At 43.7% G+C, this 16,786-nt stretch overlaps 1 protein-coding gene across 1 annotated transcript in view; it reads left to right on the top strand.

Moving 5' to 3' along the window:
• T265_00903 (hypothetical protein) overlaps positions 1-13,838 on the top strand; it is a gene marked incomplete at both ends in the record, with an annotated part of 14,857 nt that extends 1,019 nt beyond the window's left edge. Inside the window, one exon of the mRNA XM_009164798.1 lies at positions 12,979-13,838. Within this exon, the coding sequence (XP_009163062.1) occupies positions 12,979-13,494 (516 nt within the window). The remainder of the gene's footprint in view (positions 1-12,978) is intronic.
• Between the last annotated feature and the right edge of the window lie 2,948 nt (positions 13,839-16,786).

Here is a 16,786-nt window from a genome sequence, read left to right as displayed (position 1 = left end):
GTTATACAGTTGAAAATCAAGAGACGACAACGGAATCTTGGTTTGTCAGGCCAGTGACACTAACGGTTTTTCCCACAGTTTCTTGGCTGTATTCATGGTAGTATGTATAACGATTTCTTTCATCTAGCGGACGCAAAGCATAAGATAGGGAGAAGTATGCCAAGTTAGTACATTGGCACTTTACAGTTGACAAACTTTTAATCACTTGGGAACAGAAAGCCAAGAACGTGGAAAGCAATAGCGCATGATTTCCAGGACTGTAGCAAGTGTGCTAAAAGGCCCCATTAACAGCTGCTTATGCGTTATATTCTCTTGAAACTTCCTAAAGCCGCTTTAGTCCGGTCACACAATAGGTGTCAAGTGGAGAAGTTACGAACCGACTGAGTAGTCATCGTTGAAGAAGGGTTTAGTGATAATCGGTGGGTTTACCAAACGCTTCTGAAATCATTGGATCGTTTTGATCATTTCAGTCGTTGAAGACCAGTCCCGATCTCTAAGGTCCCTGCACATGTCAGTGTCGTACAACATCTGGTTTAGTTGTGATGTACTACTCATAAGGTTGCTGAAAATCCGTCGACAGTCCACGACCGGTTTTGCCCTTTTTGGGACTCATCAAGTAGGCGCAGCCCCTGGGTTTCCATCAACCTTATGTTCTACTTGAAACCGAATTGCACGAAATTAGCGAATATACACTCATTAGCGAACTAATTTGGTTTTCTGAGAGACTCACCTGGAACCCAGCTGAATCTCTCGTTTGTGATGTTCCAGTTGAGTCTCTCGAAAAACCAAATTAGTTTGCAAACGAGTGTATATTCGCTAATCTAGTCTAGTTGTCTCATTTGTCCTCCCTTTTGTTGACGCTCACTGATGCAACTTTCTCTCAGTGGCCTAAATATCCGTTTACAGGTATCACTGTCCTTCTCCAAATAGTTTCTAATGACAACAAAATTCCAGTAGATAGACGATATCAGCGCACCTTGGGGCTTTACGTTTCTCCTAAATTAGTCATGGATGACACAACGCAACAAGCACAAACTGAGAGAAATTCCACAAAAAAGTTCCGCAATCAACAAATGTTAGCAAATTTTTAGTCTCGTTTGTGACATTATAACAGAATGTCCCACATTTCAACGATCTCACGTAAAAAACGGGCGTTCAAAAGGAAATCGACGAACAGACTGAAGTTACACCTCCACTATAAATTAAGCATGAAAGATTTAACGCGGGTTTTCGACCGTGTTGCACGGGAGAACATTCCGAAAAACTTTCGAGGATGCCTCTTTCGAGATGGACTTTGCGCAGCGTCAATGATGTACTATCACCTGTTTCCAATTTCACAATATGGTCGTCCTTCATCCAAAAAAGTGTTCCATGACGCATTCGGGGCAGTAGTTTCCAAAAAAGCACGTCCTCGGCGAAAGACGCTTGGGCCCACCCTCATAATTTGACGGGACAGGCGAATCTGCAGTGGATGCCGTCCATACAGCCCTGACACAACCACATACGCCTACGTTGTGTAGGTCTGCCGAAGGTGATACCTTTTTAGTAGCCAGGCTCTGCTGAAGCAGTTCGCGCATGTCGGGTCAACTACGGACCAGAGGTATGAACTGGGGAGAGATGGCTCAAGTGCTTAGAGCGCGAATTCACTGACCAGAAGGTCCGTGGTTCGAACCCGACATTTGACTCTCGACTTCACCCGTCTAGGCTTGGGCAACCTGACAGTATCCCGGCCCTCGTACTTTCTTCAGGTAGTATGACACCGGAAGGGTGTTACAGCTGGACGATATTTGTGAACTGGAGACGCCGCAAGCACCGGAATCCGATAATTCAGAATAATCCGGCCATATTAGATCCTCAGTAGTTGAAAGTAAATTGTTGCGATACATTCTAATCCGGATAAAATCTAAGAGGGTTGACGAACATGTTTGTGACGAGTCAACACGTGTTGAAGATAAAATTGCTGGGTGCGAGTTGGCAAACTGGGTGAACGAGTGCTCTTCATATCTGAATTAACAACAGATTGTCGTCAAGTGGCCACACAGACAGTTTGATTATTTTAAAAAAACCTTACAGGAATTCGAGTAACTGCACAAAATACTGTCTTACAAATGAGACAGTCTACCAAATTAATCCACGGAAGGAATACACACGGCAATATACAACTTAGAGATATTCCACAAAGTAATCTGGACGGTCTAATGTTGCACGTCACTTCGAGAGTGATGAAATGCTGATTGATGTCGGTTATTGTAGATCGGATGGTCCTGAACTGCTCGAGTGCTGGTGTGCGCAGCAAGTTACAGCTTTCTTGGCGCTACCTCACTGGGTGGTCCTGACAGGTGGGTCCACTGATCTACACGACCAGGATAGGTACAGGGTCATCGTTCGAGGCTTCGTGCGAACCAGTCACTGAAGCCTGATCACCATTGCCTGCTCAGGCGTGATAACTCAGCGACGTCCGTTGGTGGAGTATCAGTAACACGCTCGCCTCGCGTGTCAGATGTATGGAGTTCGAACACCGCCACGACCAGTAATATGCACTGTTGATGAGTTCTAGTAGGAACGAAACTCCAGTAGACAGTGCTTTCCAACCTTGGTACGTATCTATGAGGATAATTGGACCGGGGCAGAATGACGACTGTTCGAAAGTTGGTGGTGTGAACACGAGCTTGCGTATTGGTCTGCTTGTGTTTTCGTCTTTCTCATCAGACCACTGTGAGCCAAAAGGTGCTCTCTCATGAGTAGAGTTGCATACTGGAGAGTTACAACACTTGCACGTTCCGCACCGCTCCCGCACCGATCGGAAACCTCGGCTTTTAGTGTCACGCGGTTGCCAATGTCAGCGTCAGTGAACGCTGCTCTGTCTTGGCCCACTCTTCAGAGTCACTATGAAAGACCCATAACGTGTCTGGAAGCTCTTTCACTCTCTCATGTAACTATGAGTTAGCACGTCTTCAAAACCGCTATCCCCTTTGTCCGGTAGCCTGTCGGTTACGTTAGTACTACACTAAGTGTTGGGATGAAACTCTATTATTTCATGTTTCTTCTCATAACTATATTCTACTATAGGGTCTGTGACGCGAACTACAAGGGATTCGTTGCTGATTTTCACCCTTTGGATTGATAACCAGTAAGCTTAGTGCTCTTCTCTTATTATAGCAAAATGGACTTACCCTTCGACCAATTCAGTTACTCCCGAGTGACTAGGCTCTACAATTCCTACATCATTTGCTGAGTGTACTAACCGACAGTGGACTATCAGAGAAGTTGTCAGATTTGGAAATCTACCTGCTATTTACATCAGACAGAATAGAGTTGGTATTTGGGTAGTTTGTAGCATTTTCAATAAGCGAAGTGATAATAACCATGTCCGTTGTTCGTCGAACAGGCAGTGTTTGATCGATAACCCTAGATTTCTTCACACCTACGTGTGACCTGTGAATAAAACCATGCTCCTTGTCTGTTGTTTGACTGCAGGCAACACAGCCTCTCAGCTCCCGTTTCTCCGTCACATCAACCACATTTGACCTGAGTTTTCTCAACGAGAGACAGATAAAATGCACGCTTGAAGGTCGAGATATGTCGAGATATTGCCATGACTGTTCGGAATTATACAGCAACTTCCTTCGGGGCAAGTCTAATGAAAGCCAGTCATTTAGATACTGGAATAGTTCTGACTAACCAACTGTGGAATAAAGGTTAGCCTCATTCCATTGCCTGGAATCTGAGTAATGTTCACTGGCGTTTTTATCTCTTTCTTCAAGGTTGCCAATGGGGAGCTGGTCTGTCCTGAGAATCAACTTACAAAACTCTATCATAGAAAGCCACACACCTTAATAAAGAGAGGAGTTAGAGAGAGAGAGAGTCAGTATGACTAACCATTCACGTGGTAAGGTCATCAGCTGAAAGCCAGTTATGTTTCCTCTCGGTGGCTGATACTATTACTGCCGGATTCCGTGACCCCATTGACGGTCGATAAAGAAACACATCTGAACTTCCGCTGTCCGACGCTTTAATGACCTCTACACACGAAAACCACACTGCCTTCTGCCCTACACGCATCCCCAGGTTACTCTGTTTCTCACCTTAGGCCAGTTGTTTGGAGTTTAGGACGGAAAGTGTCCTCCTGAAATGACAGTTCACCATGTGTTCCGTTCGGAGTAGGACATAACAGACTGTTTTCACTCTCTCATTTCTCACGTCACGTGGTCATTTGGCCGCGTGGCAAATGTGGTGTTTACCTGTTTCAACACTACGTCGAAATGTGTTAATAATATGACTGGAAGTAGATATCGTGTTATCCCCAGTTCCTCACAATTTCTATTAGACCTCAACGTCACTTACCACCAAGTGCTTCGTTTCGGAAATCGAAGGAAAGACTCCGATCCGTTCCATGCACTCAACTGACTGAGTGGTGCGAAGCACTTATCGGATTCAACACATTGTGGTGAGGGCACATCAGAATAGTTTTGGACAGTTCATACACTCTTATCCTACCAAACGTATATGCATCTGCGAAAACTCATCATATATTACCCTTATCTGTCTAAGGACAAGCCTAAAGTCGGAAACCCCTTTCAGTCTCACTTATTTGTTTCTAGGCTAATCGCAAAGATTTTGTAATGTACTACTCATAAGGTTGCTGAAAATCCGTCGACAGCCCACGACCGGTTTCGCCCTTCTCCGGGCTCATCCGAGAAGGCGCAGTCCACGGATTTCCGTCAACCTTATGTTCTACTTGAAACCAAATTGCACGAAATTAGCGAATATACACTCATTTGCCTGAGAACAGAGAGATTCAGCTGGGTTCCAGGTGAGTCTCTCGAAAAACCAAATTAGTCTGCAAATGAGTGTATATTCGCTAGTCGCAAAGTTTTTCTTCCCTACCTTTTCACAACTAATCCCCAGATCAGCGGCCCGAATATCCGCTACCTCAATTATTCCTATACGGATTTTCCATGCACTCTGCCCACATTGTTTGGCCTCCCCCATAAGGATCTTCTAAATATAGTCTGCGGCAAAAGTTGAATTGAACTGACCCACCCAACCACTTCATTTGCAAACTAATTTGGTTCTTTCGACAGACTCACCTGGAACCCAGCTGAATCTCTCGTCTGTGATGTTTCCAGACAACTGAATATGATGCATCAGACCGCCTTATGTTTCAGTCGCTACGATATTCGAGATATCGCGATATATGTATATTTGTAATGCACTACTCATAAGGTTGCTGAATATTCTTCGACTCTCTGACCATGTCCGCTCGCAGCGTAACGAAACGTCTGAAAGGCAACTGTCAAGCTTGGCTAACAGATCAACTGCCACCTGATCAACATAAAACGAAATGAACAGGGGAGAAACTACAGATTCTTGGTAATCTCATAGAAAATTCGTTGTGTTCTGGCATTTCTAACGAGTCCAAGCTCACAAGGTGTCGAAAGAGCTCTGAGGGTCCCATGAAACAGCCATCCAAACAAAGCTTGCGATATTATTGGTAACTTGCTCATCAGTTCAGTCTCTCTGAGAAGACGGGCTGCCGTAGATAGTTACTTCCTTTTGGGAACCCAACGTTAGTAAAAAAACGTACGCGAAAATTTGGGACCTACAGACTGTTTTCGAGCGAACTAAACACAAAATAAAATTGAAAATATCAACAATAATAATCGATAATCTCCGGCTGGTTGTGCCTCTTCGTGTGATTATCAAAACTCATACCAATTTTTTAATGTCACTTCTGAACTGGGCATTGCTGGAAAGATATTTTCACAGTGTTTTTCGTTGCGGATATGGCTTATCCGGTGTGTAAACGCGTCTTTGCGTACAAACTTTACACTGTTGACCCCAACCAAGCGAACGCAGCCTCATTTATGCGCACGGTAAAAGTGAATTCAAATGTTGATTTCAAAAGGGTTAATTGGTTGGGGGAGGGGGGCGCGGAACTATTTTTATCGAGTTTAATCCCTTAATTTTTCACTTCAATGTGATTCATCTTGAGTGCCACTGGTAGATTTCGTCAGTCTGTATGAGCTGGTGGGTGCTACAATAATTTGGTTGGGGAGGTGGTGGGTGAAATCAAAGCTGCTTGTGTTGATAACTCCTCATTCTGATAACCGCACATCCGCAGGCCTCAGCTCATTCATCACAGGCTTGCAATTTCCACTGGGTTGTTTGGTGACTTCCCCCGCCCGGGTACTCAGCGTGGACCGTATTCCCTGTAGTCATAAAAGATTCAATACTTTCCAATCTATTTTGTGTCCAGTGTCTAGTGCATTGCTCGAATTTTCATCTGCGTTTCTTGGTGGCCTGATTATCTTCTTCCTGCGCTTTCCGATTCTGATGTGAATTTTCCTCGTTGTTTGTCCTATGTAGATCTTAATCTAGTCGCTGCATTTGACTAGTTCTGTTCGCAGGGAGGCTATTATTCAATTGCACCAATTCAGAGCGTAGAATCTTTTCCTTGTGGAACTCTACGGTTGTATTAACCGTGTTTAGAATCCTTCGAATGATCGCCGATGTCCCTGGTTTATGGGGAATAACGGCGGTCCCAATTCATTCCCTATTTGGTCTCACCGCCGGTGCCAGCACCCTTAGCGAAAGACACCTAATCAAACTAGCTGGATATTCACTATCCCGAAGCTTGTTCTTCATTTCAACTGGGACCACTGTTCGATCAATTTGTTATGTGCATGTGGCCTCTCTTCAGAACAAATCAGTGTGCGGATAAGGTTGTTTGCCGAATGGTTTTTCCCTTTTAGGTAGGAACCATCTTTTTGATGTGAAAATCTTCCAGGACAGCTTTTACAACACCTTTTGTGCACACAAAGCTGTCCATTATGCTTATCTTGCCATGAATCTCCCCTAGGCCTTGAAACCACTGAAGAATGACTTGGTGGATCCCCTGGAAATGGTGACAAACTTTGATGTAGGGTCCCCTTGCTGATAGGCCATTTTCTTTACGCCTCCGATGAAGTTCCACAGTGTGACAAGCTTCCCAAGTTAACCGTTAACGGTTGTTTACAGAGTTAGTCTGTCCTCTCAGACTTGGTCTGGACTGTGTGCACACAACTTATCAGTAGACCAATCTCGAAGGAACGCTGCTCATAAGGTTACCGGAAACATTTGATCAGCTCATGACTTATTTCGCCCTTCTTCGGGCTCATGAGGTAGTAGCATTCTCAAGTTTCCATAGACCTTGTGTTCTCCTTGAAATCAAGCTGCGCGAAATTCGACGAATTCACAGAAGGCGTACCAATTTGTTTTTTTATGAGATGCTCACCTGAAGCTCAGATAAATATATCGTTTCCGTTGTCCTTCTTCATATGAATGTGCTGTATCCCTATGATTGGTGTGTGCGAATCTCGTGCCAACTGAAACATCAGTCAGTCTTTTTCTGCATAAAGAAAACTACTCACAAGGTTGCTGAAAACTCTTCGATAGCCCACGACTGCTTTCGCCCTTCTTGGGGCTCACTAGGTAGGCGCAGTCCCCGAGTTTCTGACAACCTTATGTTCTACCTGAGCCAGTCTTGTGCAGCATATTCAGCACAAACTTGAGTTTCAGCTGAGTTTCTGCTGAGATTCTCCCGTAAAAACCAATACAAATGAGCCTATGTGTCGACCTCTGCTGGCTTAACACCAATAGACTGCACTCGGGCTTCTAATCAAGTCAGGCAGAATCCTCTCCCACCCCGTATTTTATTTATACCGCCATGGTCACTGCGCATAAAGATGGCTTACGAGACTATGTGTGATGGTATAAAACGACGGAAGACTTATCTCAGTTTTCGATAAGTACACTCATTCGCATATCAATTTGGTCTTCACGGGAGACTCACCTGAATCTGTCGTTTGTCATATTGTTCAACTGAGTGTGCTACACAAAGGCCGCTTCGTGGTCGAAGAGTTTTCAGCAGTCTTGTGAGTAGTTTCACTTGTCACAGTGTTGCGAAGCCCAGGCAACTGTGACCTCTGAGCTTCAAGGTTTGTTCATTGTTATATTGACCTAATTCAGCCTGAACCCATGGGATATTGACAGATTAACTGGTTCAGCTCATGTGTCGAAATTTCAGCCTGCACACCACATTCATTCTATCAGTCTGCTGACCCAAGCATATCTAACGGACGGAGTGCTTACGAGAGCAATCGCTGTCTGCTGGTGGAGATGTGGTCATCCCTGAACTCAGTTTTTACCGACGAATATGTCAGTCATTTCGCTTGGTGAATTCAGTTAATTGTTCAAGACATAATTGACTGGTTGTTAATTGACTGCTTGCATGCACGTGTGTCTGACTGTCTTTTGTGCGCAAGCTCAGGTCGAAGGGTGTCATTGCCAGTGACCTGACTGACCTTTGCTCTCACGCTCTAAAGGGAGAGGTGACATAAGTCGTTGATTAAATCGCGGCGGATAAGACATCAGGAAAAATCTGGCTGATAGCGGGTAGCATTGGTGAAGTTTTGTCCGGCCAAACCCCACTGGCTTAATGGCTCAGGCCGGCTGTCATTCGGATGGCTATGGACGAACTGTACTGTTAAAGTAGCCAGGTTGATTGCTCAACATTTCGGCCACTCTGTGGAAGTGGAAAAATCGTTTTTTTTTTCGAAACGACAAAAAAGGAAGCCAGTCAGAACGCTCAACTTTTTCGACATCATTTGCACCGAAGTTGATGCAGATATTTTCAAACAGGGTGTGGTTATTTTGCTACCGAGTGCCTTCTAAACTCCTCTCGAATGAATGTTTATTCTTGGCTTATTCTCTCCGCCCATTAAGCAATCTTGGTTGTCTGGAGGCGAAAATCGGTTATTAGTTGGACCAAGTTTGAAACCAGTCAAGAAGTTACCCTTTTAGGCGGATTTATTGGCTGGCTGTATTCTATTTTTGACATGAGTGCCTCGTCAGGCTAAGTGCAGGTTTTTGCTTTTTTTGGGGTAGCGCAATAATTCAGTGTTAAATGACAGCTTCCAGTACTTTTTGGGTTAGTGTGAATGCGACCGATCAGTTAGGGGTTTGGAAGACTTACCGGCAACTTGGCGTCCATTGATCAACATTATTTCAGCCAGTTTGAGGAACTGATTTTGCTGACGGATAGAAGTAACAGACGTTTTGTCTGCCTTGTGAAACAATTTTAAATGATCTGCAATTTCCCTGAGATTTTGGCCAGCTCTGCATTGACTTGCCCAACCCAAGTTCCACTAGAATCTTACATGTAATTCAATTCAGGGTAATTCAAGGTTTAATGGTCTAAAAAGCACTTAAATTCACAACGACCATAGGGTGAACGTATATATACAAAGGGACGCAAAAATATGCGTAATGCTTACTGAGTATCACATGGAGTTAAACAGTTCCAGATTCGGTTTGGTTGAATAATTGGTTGAATAATTGTAATGGCCATACCAGATGGTGCCCAAGAAATTCGTAGAAAGGGGGACATAGAATGATACTCGAAAGAAACTTCAGTGGGTACCATTCGGCATCTGACTACATGTCACGTGACCTAACAGGAGTATCACAGGAGTTAAACAGTTCCAGATTCGGTTTGGTTGAATAATTGGTTGAATAATTGTAATGGCCATACCAGATGGTGCCCAAGAAATTCGTAGAAAGGGGGACATAGAATGATACTCGAAAGAAACTTCAGTGGGTACCATTCGGCATCTGACTACATGTCACGTGACCTAACAGGTGTGAACCGCCCCGGGCATATAAGGAAACGGCAGCTGGTACCGAATTTGTCTATACTGTTAGAAGTGGAAGCTTATACACAAGTTGTTGGGTAGTAGACGCTGTGATTTTATACAAAACACACGTCCTATCTATTAGTGGCGGACAAAATATTTGCAAATTAACTGCCTTTTGTGTATCTGGTCTTGTCTAAGAGTGGAAACAAATACTCTCATGCTCAAACATCCTCAGATGTGCAAAATACTAAATGACTTAAGGAACGTGAGTCAAAGATAACCGAGTGATTAACAGGCACACAACTCAGGGATGGATGAACAGCCCTTTCGTTTCCGTTGCGACACCATTGGTGAAGAGTCTATTGATATCTATCGTACTAAGTCACCCTATTTATTAGACTTTGCGGACTGAAAACCCTATATGATATTTTATCTAACCCGAACAGATCCTTCAAAGTATGTGAGTAGCGCTCACTAGATGGCTGAGTTAGTTAAAAGTCTCACGTTTACGAAAGCTCAATCCAGTATTTTGGGAATCCATACTGCTTTGTTAACCGGGCCTCTTGTTCATCAGCCGAATGGCACACTAAATTGCATCAACAACTGCCTGCTCTGTTAAAACATGAGACCTTTCTCATAATCAGAGCGTAATAGTTCAACCGCAGGATGAACGTTTCGGTAGTTACATTGCTCAGCGAAATTTCAGTAAGCCCGTGTTGTCTACGATACTACTGAACTGCTTCAAACCTTTGTGCCGCAGTTCCTTAAAAGTCTCACTTTATTCTTGGCTTGCTGGGTGCAACACATGATAGCGTTGAATCTATTTTCATCCGTTCCTTACGAAGAACCTGAAAATTGCGGGTTATAGTTTTACCTGATGTTTATACGGCGTTGTGGCCGAATCCCGAAAAGTTCAGCCATACGAGAATATGGGACGAGGATATGTGGCTACAGATCGGAATTAAGCCCTGAGGTTTACACCAATGGAGTCGCATAACTGAGGTTATCTTTCATAAAGGAAACTACTCACAAGGTTGCTGAAAACTCTTCGACAGCCCACGACCGGTTTCTTCCTTCTTGCGGCTCATCAGGTAGGCGCAGTCCCTGAGTTTCCGCCAACCTTATATTCTACTTGAACCAAAATTGGACTGTTTTCGAGAACTACACTCATTTGCGAATCAATTTGGTTTTCACGAGAGACTCAACTGAATCTCTCGTTTATCATATTCTACAACTGAAAGTGCTGCGCGCAGGCCGCCTCATGTTTTAGTTGGCACGATATTCGAGATATCGCAGTATATTTTCATAAAGGAAACTACTCACAAGGTTGCTGAAAACTCTTCGACAGCCCACGACCGGTTTCTTCCTTCTTGCGGCTCATCAGGTAGGCGCAGTCCCTGAGTTTCCGCCAACCTTATATTCTACTTGAACCAAAATTGGACTGTTTTCGAGAACTACACTCATTTGCGAATCAATTTGGTTTTCACGAGAGACTCAACTGAATCTCTCGTTTATCATATTCTACAACTGAAGGGATCATCAGACACACTCAGCGGTAGAAGAATCGTCAGATGAATAAGTGGATCATTTTTAGCCTCCAATATTCGGAGGCATTCTAGTCAACTCCTTTATTTCCAGTGTGTCACACGATTCAACATGCCTGAGGATTTCCATTTTTTTCCTGCTTATGCATTTCATGTGACACACTTGAACACTGACCATCTTTGCCACTGTGCACATGACATCAGTAGTCAGACATTGTTGTCATGTCTCATTGTGTGTCGCCTGTAGACAACATCATGGAAGGGGCGAATTATCACGCCAACTTTAAAATTTCTCAAGTTGTGTACACAGAAACTGGAAATTCAGAACCACAATCCCCCAGAATTCGTTTGCACAGTGCTTTGTCCCTGGAACACATTCCTTCATTGCTTTAGGGCTGATTGACGGAGCAGATTGCCTGTCGTCGGGAATTTATATTCAGTAGTTGATTTGAGACACATTCTATTATTAATTTAGTTGGACAGCGCCACTAAGCCTCATAAGAGGTTGATAGAAAACGTTCCCCTGTTTTCTAAGTGATTCCAGCTTGGTTTCCTAGTTTACTAAGTTCAGGCTTGATTACGTTCAAACGCAATGGATTCTCCAGTGATCCATAATGCTACCGGGAAACCTGATAGCTGTGAGAACTGACCCGCGTTGAAGATTAATCATATCACGGTCGAGGGTGGCAGACTCAACCTAGCTTGGCTCGTGACCAAAACCGATGACGTTGAAATGCTCTCAAGTTACATACTACGAAAAAAAAACTACGCGGCTATGTTTTCAAAAACCGCATGCCCTTTAGGCAAACTAGGGAGAATATCATAAAACTTCACGTCATCCGCTCATCCGGAACCGATTTCCATTCTGTGGCACAGAGGTGATAATGGTTTAGTCAATTTGCATTCCACATGTAAAATCGATTAGGACCTCGATAAATACTAACATGCATAGTGTACGAGATGAAATGATTACCTTGTTTAAGACGAAAAGAGAAATTGTTGATCCAAACTTTGTTTAGTTTTTGCCAAGTTACGTTGCAGAAAAGACCCCCTCCCCGACCCGGCCCCTGTGTGAAAATTCACTAATTCCAGATCTCAATCTTTTATGCTGTTGGAACTTTTGTGACCTAGATTCCAAGTACTCGTCACACATGTCTGCGGGACGCGCACGACTTATAACTTAGGGGACTGGAGATGTCAACGCAGTTAGCCGGGGTCCACGTCTACAGAACTCAGCTTTTTATGCTTCGCAAGCTACTCTCATTTTCAAACGAATAGAGGTTTGGCGGGAGACTCGAATTCATCTTCTTCAGCTGGACTTGCTGCACCAGGGTGCTTCATGTTTCAGTTGGTTTGGTGCCCCAGTATTGCCACACATTGTGTAGACTCGACATACTACTCATAAGCGCAGCCGACTGGTTTCGTTTTTTGGTTCATCAGATAGGCGCATTTTCCGAGTTCCCGTCAACCTTATGCTCTACTTGAACCCAAATTGGATGGAATTCGCTATTTACTCTCACTAGCATACCAGTTTGGATTTTCACATGAGCTCGACTGAATCGCGGTTGCATTCCTCCTTTTTGATGTGGTCCGTCCGTGAGCTTTCAGCAACCTCATCGGCGTTAAATATCCCACGAAGTGATATTCATCTCATTAGTATGGCTGAGAAAATTAGGAATGAATGACTGCTTACTGTCTGTCTCACAACCAAGTCATCGATTTGCCGTAAACTGTTTTCCCGTTTCCTTTCGTTTCAGTTTACCTGGTACACTGGAAGTGTGCACATTGTTGCCAGACGTGAATTCGTCGATTATATCCACAATAATCCGAAAGCCATCCACCTGCTCAACGTCCTGAGACATCATGAGTTGACCAGAAACGTGCGAACCATCACAGACGAGACATTCTTTTCCACACTGAATCACAATCCGGATACGTTTCCTGTGCCCGGTGCGTTTCTGGGCGAACACGAACCGAAAGCCATCAAGTCTGTCGCACGCTACAAAGTTTGGGACTGGCAGGACAAACCTTGTGGCACCGGTTATTGGGTGCGAAGAATATGCATGCTTGGATTAAAGGATTTACCATCCCTGCAAACTGCACCAGAGTTTTTCGCAAACAAATTCATTGTGTCCGTGGAACCGGAAGCCTATGACAAACTGGAACAGTGGATCAACGAAAAGGTCGAGTACGAATGTGAACGAAATGAGCTACACCCTTCGTTTAATCGGACATATTACTCCTCCTTAGAACTGAGTTGGAACCATTTGTGAATACGGACAATCCGGGGACATCCCCTGGCCCGCCAGTGATTTATAAGTCATATCGCATCCACTCACACGCAGACACATACTTTGCTCTAGAAATAACAGAAATTCAGACAACAACACATAGATTTGCAACCTTGTTTTCGCCAGAGTACACCGATCAAGTAGTCAGCTTTCTGATCTGTACGCACTCTCTTTCCAGTGTGGTGGGAATATACTTCCTCCAAAAAGCCCCCCCTAATCCCCAAACTGTACATGACTGAACAGTGTACCTTTTTTTACCGAGTGCCAGTGTAAAATGCAGCCAAAAGCAGTGCCTAATGATGATGATGATTTGTCGAAAGTTAAACAAATCCGATGTATTTTTTTGTTAACTTCTGAACTTGTTATTGCTGCATTTCGAACGTGGTGTTCTTGGGGAATCGCTTTTAATAAAGCCTCGTCGAACCTTCAAAGGTATTCAAGGGGTAGAAGACACAGGATTGAGTAAGATAGGGAGGCAACCATACCCCTCAAAAGGCATTTTACGACAACGAAGCGGCAGTCTTTAAACACTAATTTTATGGTGCCCATTATGACCAGACATCAGGGGTCAACTTAGTCGAAAGGGGAAACATGGAGCATGCTTCACGGAGATTTTAACCTGGAGAGTTTGACCCCAATCTTGAAAGACTGGTAATCAAAACAATTTTTGCAAAAAAACTGTAAAAGAGAATCTTGAAGGTCAGAATTTCCAGAGAAAACAAAGCCTAAACGTGTTTCAGAAGGTATCCGAGGACTGGAGTTTGATAAGCATGACTACAGTCACAGTCAGGAGAAAGATGTAATCGCCAACCGTTGGTATGCACATCCAAATAAGTTCCACGTCCCTACAAAGGTCTGAAACAATATCAGGTTATGCTGTACGATTGCCTGTTCACTAGCCGGCAATGCGATTGGGCATTATCTTCAACAACACATGAAGGTTGACCATAATCCACTCCCAACGGGGTTTGTCCCAGAAGATTATTTTGCCGACATTCTCGATATCGGCTAAACTCCAATCTCCTAGCACTGTTGAAGCCATTTTATGTCAGATGATGCATACATAATATTAGAATTTAGTTCTCCAGACTGACCAGATTTCTGATCCTTGTTTCACACAGAGTTCGTGGGGTTCTCCTTATCGCACCGCCTAACTACGTTCATTCATACGGAAGCCAGAGTTCAACAAAACCAAAGAAAGTATAGTTATTGATATAATCCTATAATTCAACATCTCTTCTAGCAGTTATCTTAGCGGCAGTCCGAACTGGGTTAGAATACGTACAGTAGCGACCACCCTCCACAGTCATTACACGCTCCTTACCATCTCGTGAGCTTCTAGTGGTTACTGGACAACTACCGACTGAGGTAACTTGAAGTGTACCTCGGACCCTAGCCTAATTTCCAATACAAACCAAGCTGAAGGACTGATGTACTCGACGGACCTATTCTACCTGACAAATAAATATTGCACTAGCATTAAATGTGGTTAGGTTTTTTCTTCAAATGACTAAAGGCCTCAGAGCACTTCGTGCGACATTAATTCAGTTGTTCCCCTCTTGAGACACTGCTGGACTGGAGTGATCAAAACCGCTTCTCACAAATCTCCAAGGTCCTGTAAGAAGTGCGATGTTTCCAAAGAACAGCAGCTGTACCTGGAAAGAAGTGAGAAACTATTGGGCAGTTTTAGTAAATATGTCACTTTACCTGAAGTCTGCGTAACAACATATGTATAATTGATGGTGGATAAACCGAAATACTGCTTAAACTAGCGGCACCTAGGGATGACAAACAACTTTTAGAACTGACAACATTCAGTAAACTCTCATTGGACCCCAGTAGTATCGATTTCAGTGAGCGAAAATGCGGTTAGAAAACTGTAAAACGGTACCTAAAATGTATCGCGAACAGTAATCACCTCCAACGAAGCGCAAAGGCCTTTAGAATACTCCAGGAGACTTTGATTCAAACAATTCAAATTGTTTCGAAACAAGTCGAATCGAAAAAGCTTCACAAAATTTGGCTTTTGGAGACGTAACGAAGGTTTGCTAAGAAAACTATTGAATGCTTGCGAGTGTGGTGCACGAGACAACATTCAGAACGAAAATAATAAGTTTTTGGCTTTTTAACAAGTCCGCGGGGTGTGACTGAGCAGTATTTCTCAATTTCGAATGAACGTGCGATGTTGAGGAGGATGCTGGCAGTTCAGGTAGTGCGGATGATCGACGGTTTTTTATTGTGAACACTTCATCACCAATAGATCTGACATCATCGATGCGTTGTTAGGAAGTACTCCTTGACAGCGTATCGATGATGCCATCTTGATTGGCGATGAAACGCTTGCAGTCGAATTGCCCAGCTCAGCGAAAAAACCAACAGCCATTTCCAATTGTCTTCGGAGATGTTATCGCCGAAGGGTTGCATAACAGGGATTAAAACAACCTGATAAGGCCCATCAAATCGGTAGAAGAAAACGGAAAAAGCAAAGGCATCCAGGTTGTCACTGAATGTTCCCCAAATCTAGTAAAAAAAAACATGTGGGATTTTCCTCCAGTCTTTGAGGGAATCAGAAAGGCAGCGATACCAGCTTTTAAAATGAGATTTAATGGGAAATGATGCGAATAGCAGGAAATATCCGTTTGGTAGGTTTTATTTGGTTTTCATTGCCGTATAACGTAACGTTGTGGCAGCTAAGTAGCATTTAGCCATGCCAGGGGTGATGCCGGGAAACGACAAGATTTTCCAGAATCGTGTCTCACCTTATGTACCTACTATAAGACTAAAGTCGACACCGTGGTGGTCTCATTGAAGCCATCTTGGGGGATATAGACCCAATGGATTATGGAACGAACGGCTTATGGCAACCTCATCGTACCTACGGTGGTCGACGGACCTGGCTACTGGAAGATCTCTAACGTACATAGAACGGTGCATTGAACGGAATTTTGTTTCTGAAGGATATCTGAGTTGCTTGGAAGTTTAGTAGACCACTGGGAGCAGTGTATTGTGTTTAGTTGACGGAGCAATCACAAGGAATATTCAGCAAGCCCACATGGATGCCTGTGTAAGAAACAAATTGTAGCGGAATTCCTTGGTCGGTGCTCCATAAACCATAAGTACCCACAGTTCAACCGTTTTCTTTCTCTGTTGCGTCTTCAGACAGTGCTGCGCACAATGGAAGCTAGATATCCAAGTGTTCAGCATGACTGTTCAAATGTGTTTATAACTGTGACCGATTTCAAAGTACTTTTGTATCAGCAACGTGAGAACAACA

The sequence above is a fragment of the Opisthorchis viverrini genome (assembly GCF_000715545.1).
Source record: "Opisthorchis viverrini unplaced genomic scaffold opera_v5_9, whole genome shotgun sequence".
Classification (NCBI taxonomy): Eukaryota; Metazoa; Platyhelminthes; class Trematoda; order Opisthorchiida; family Opisthorchiidae; genus Opisthorchis; species Opisthorchis viverrini.
Note: the sequence above shows the minus strand (reverse complement) of the source record. Positions and strands in the feature narration are given on the sequence as shown.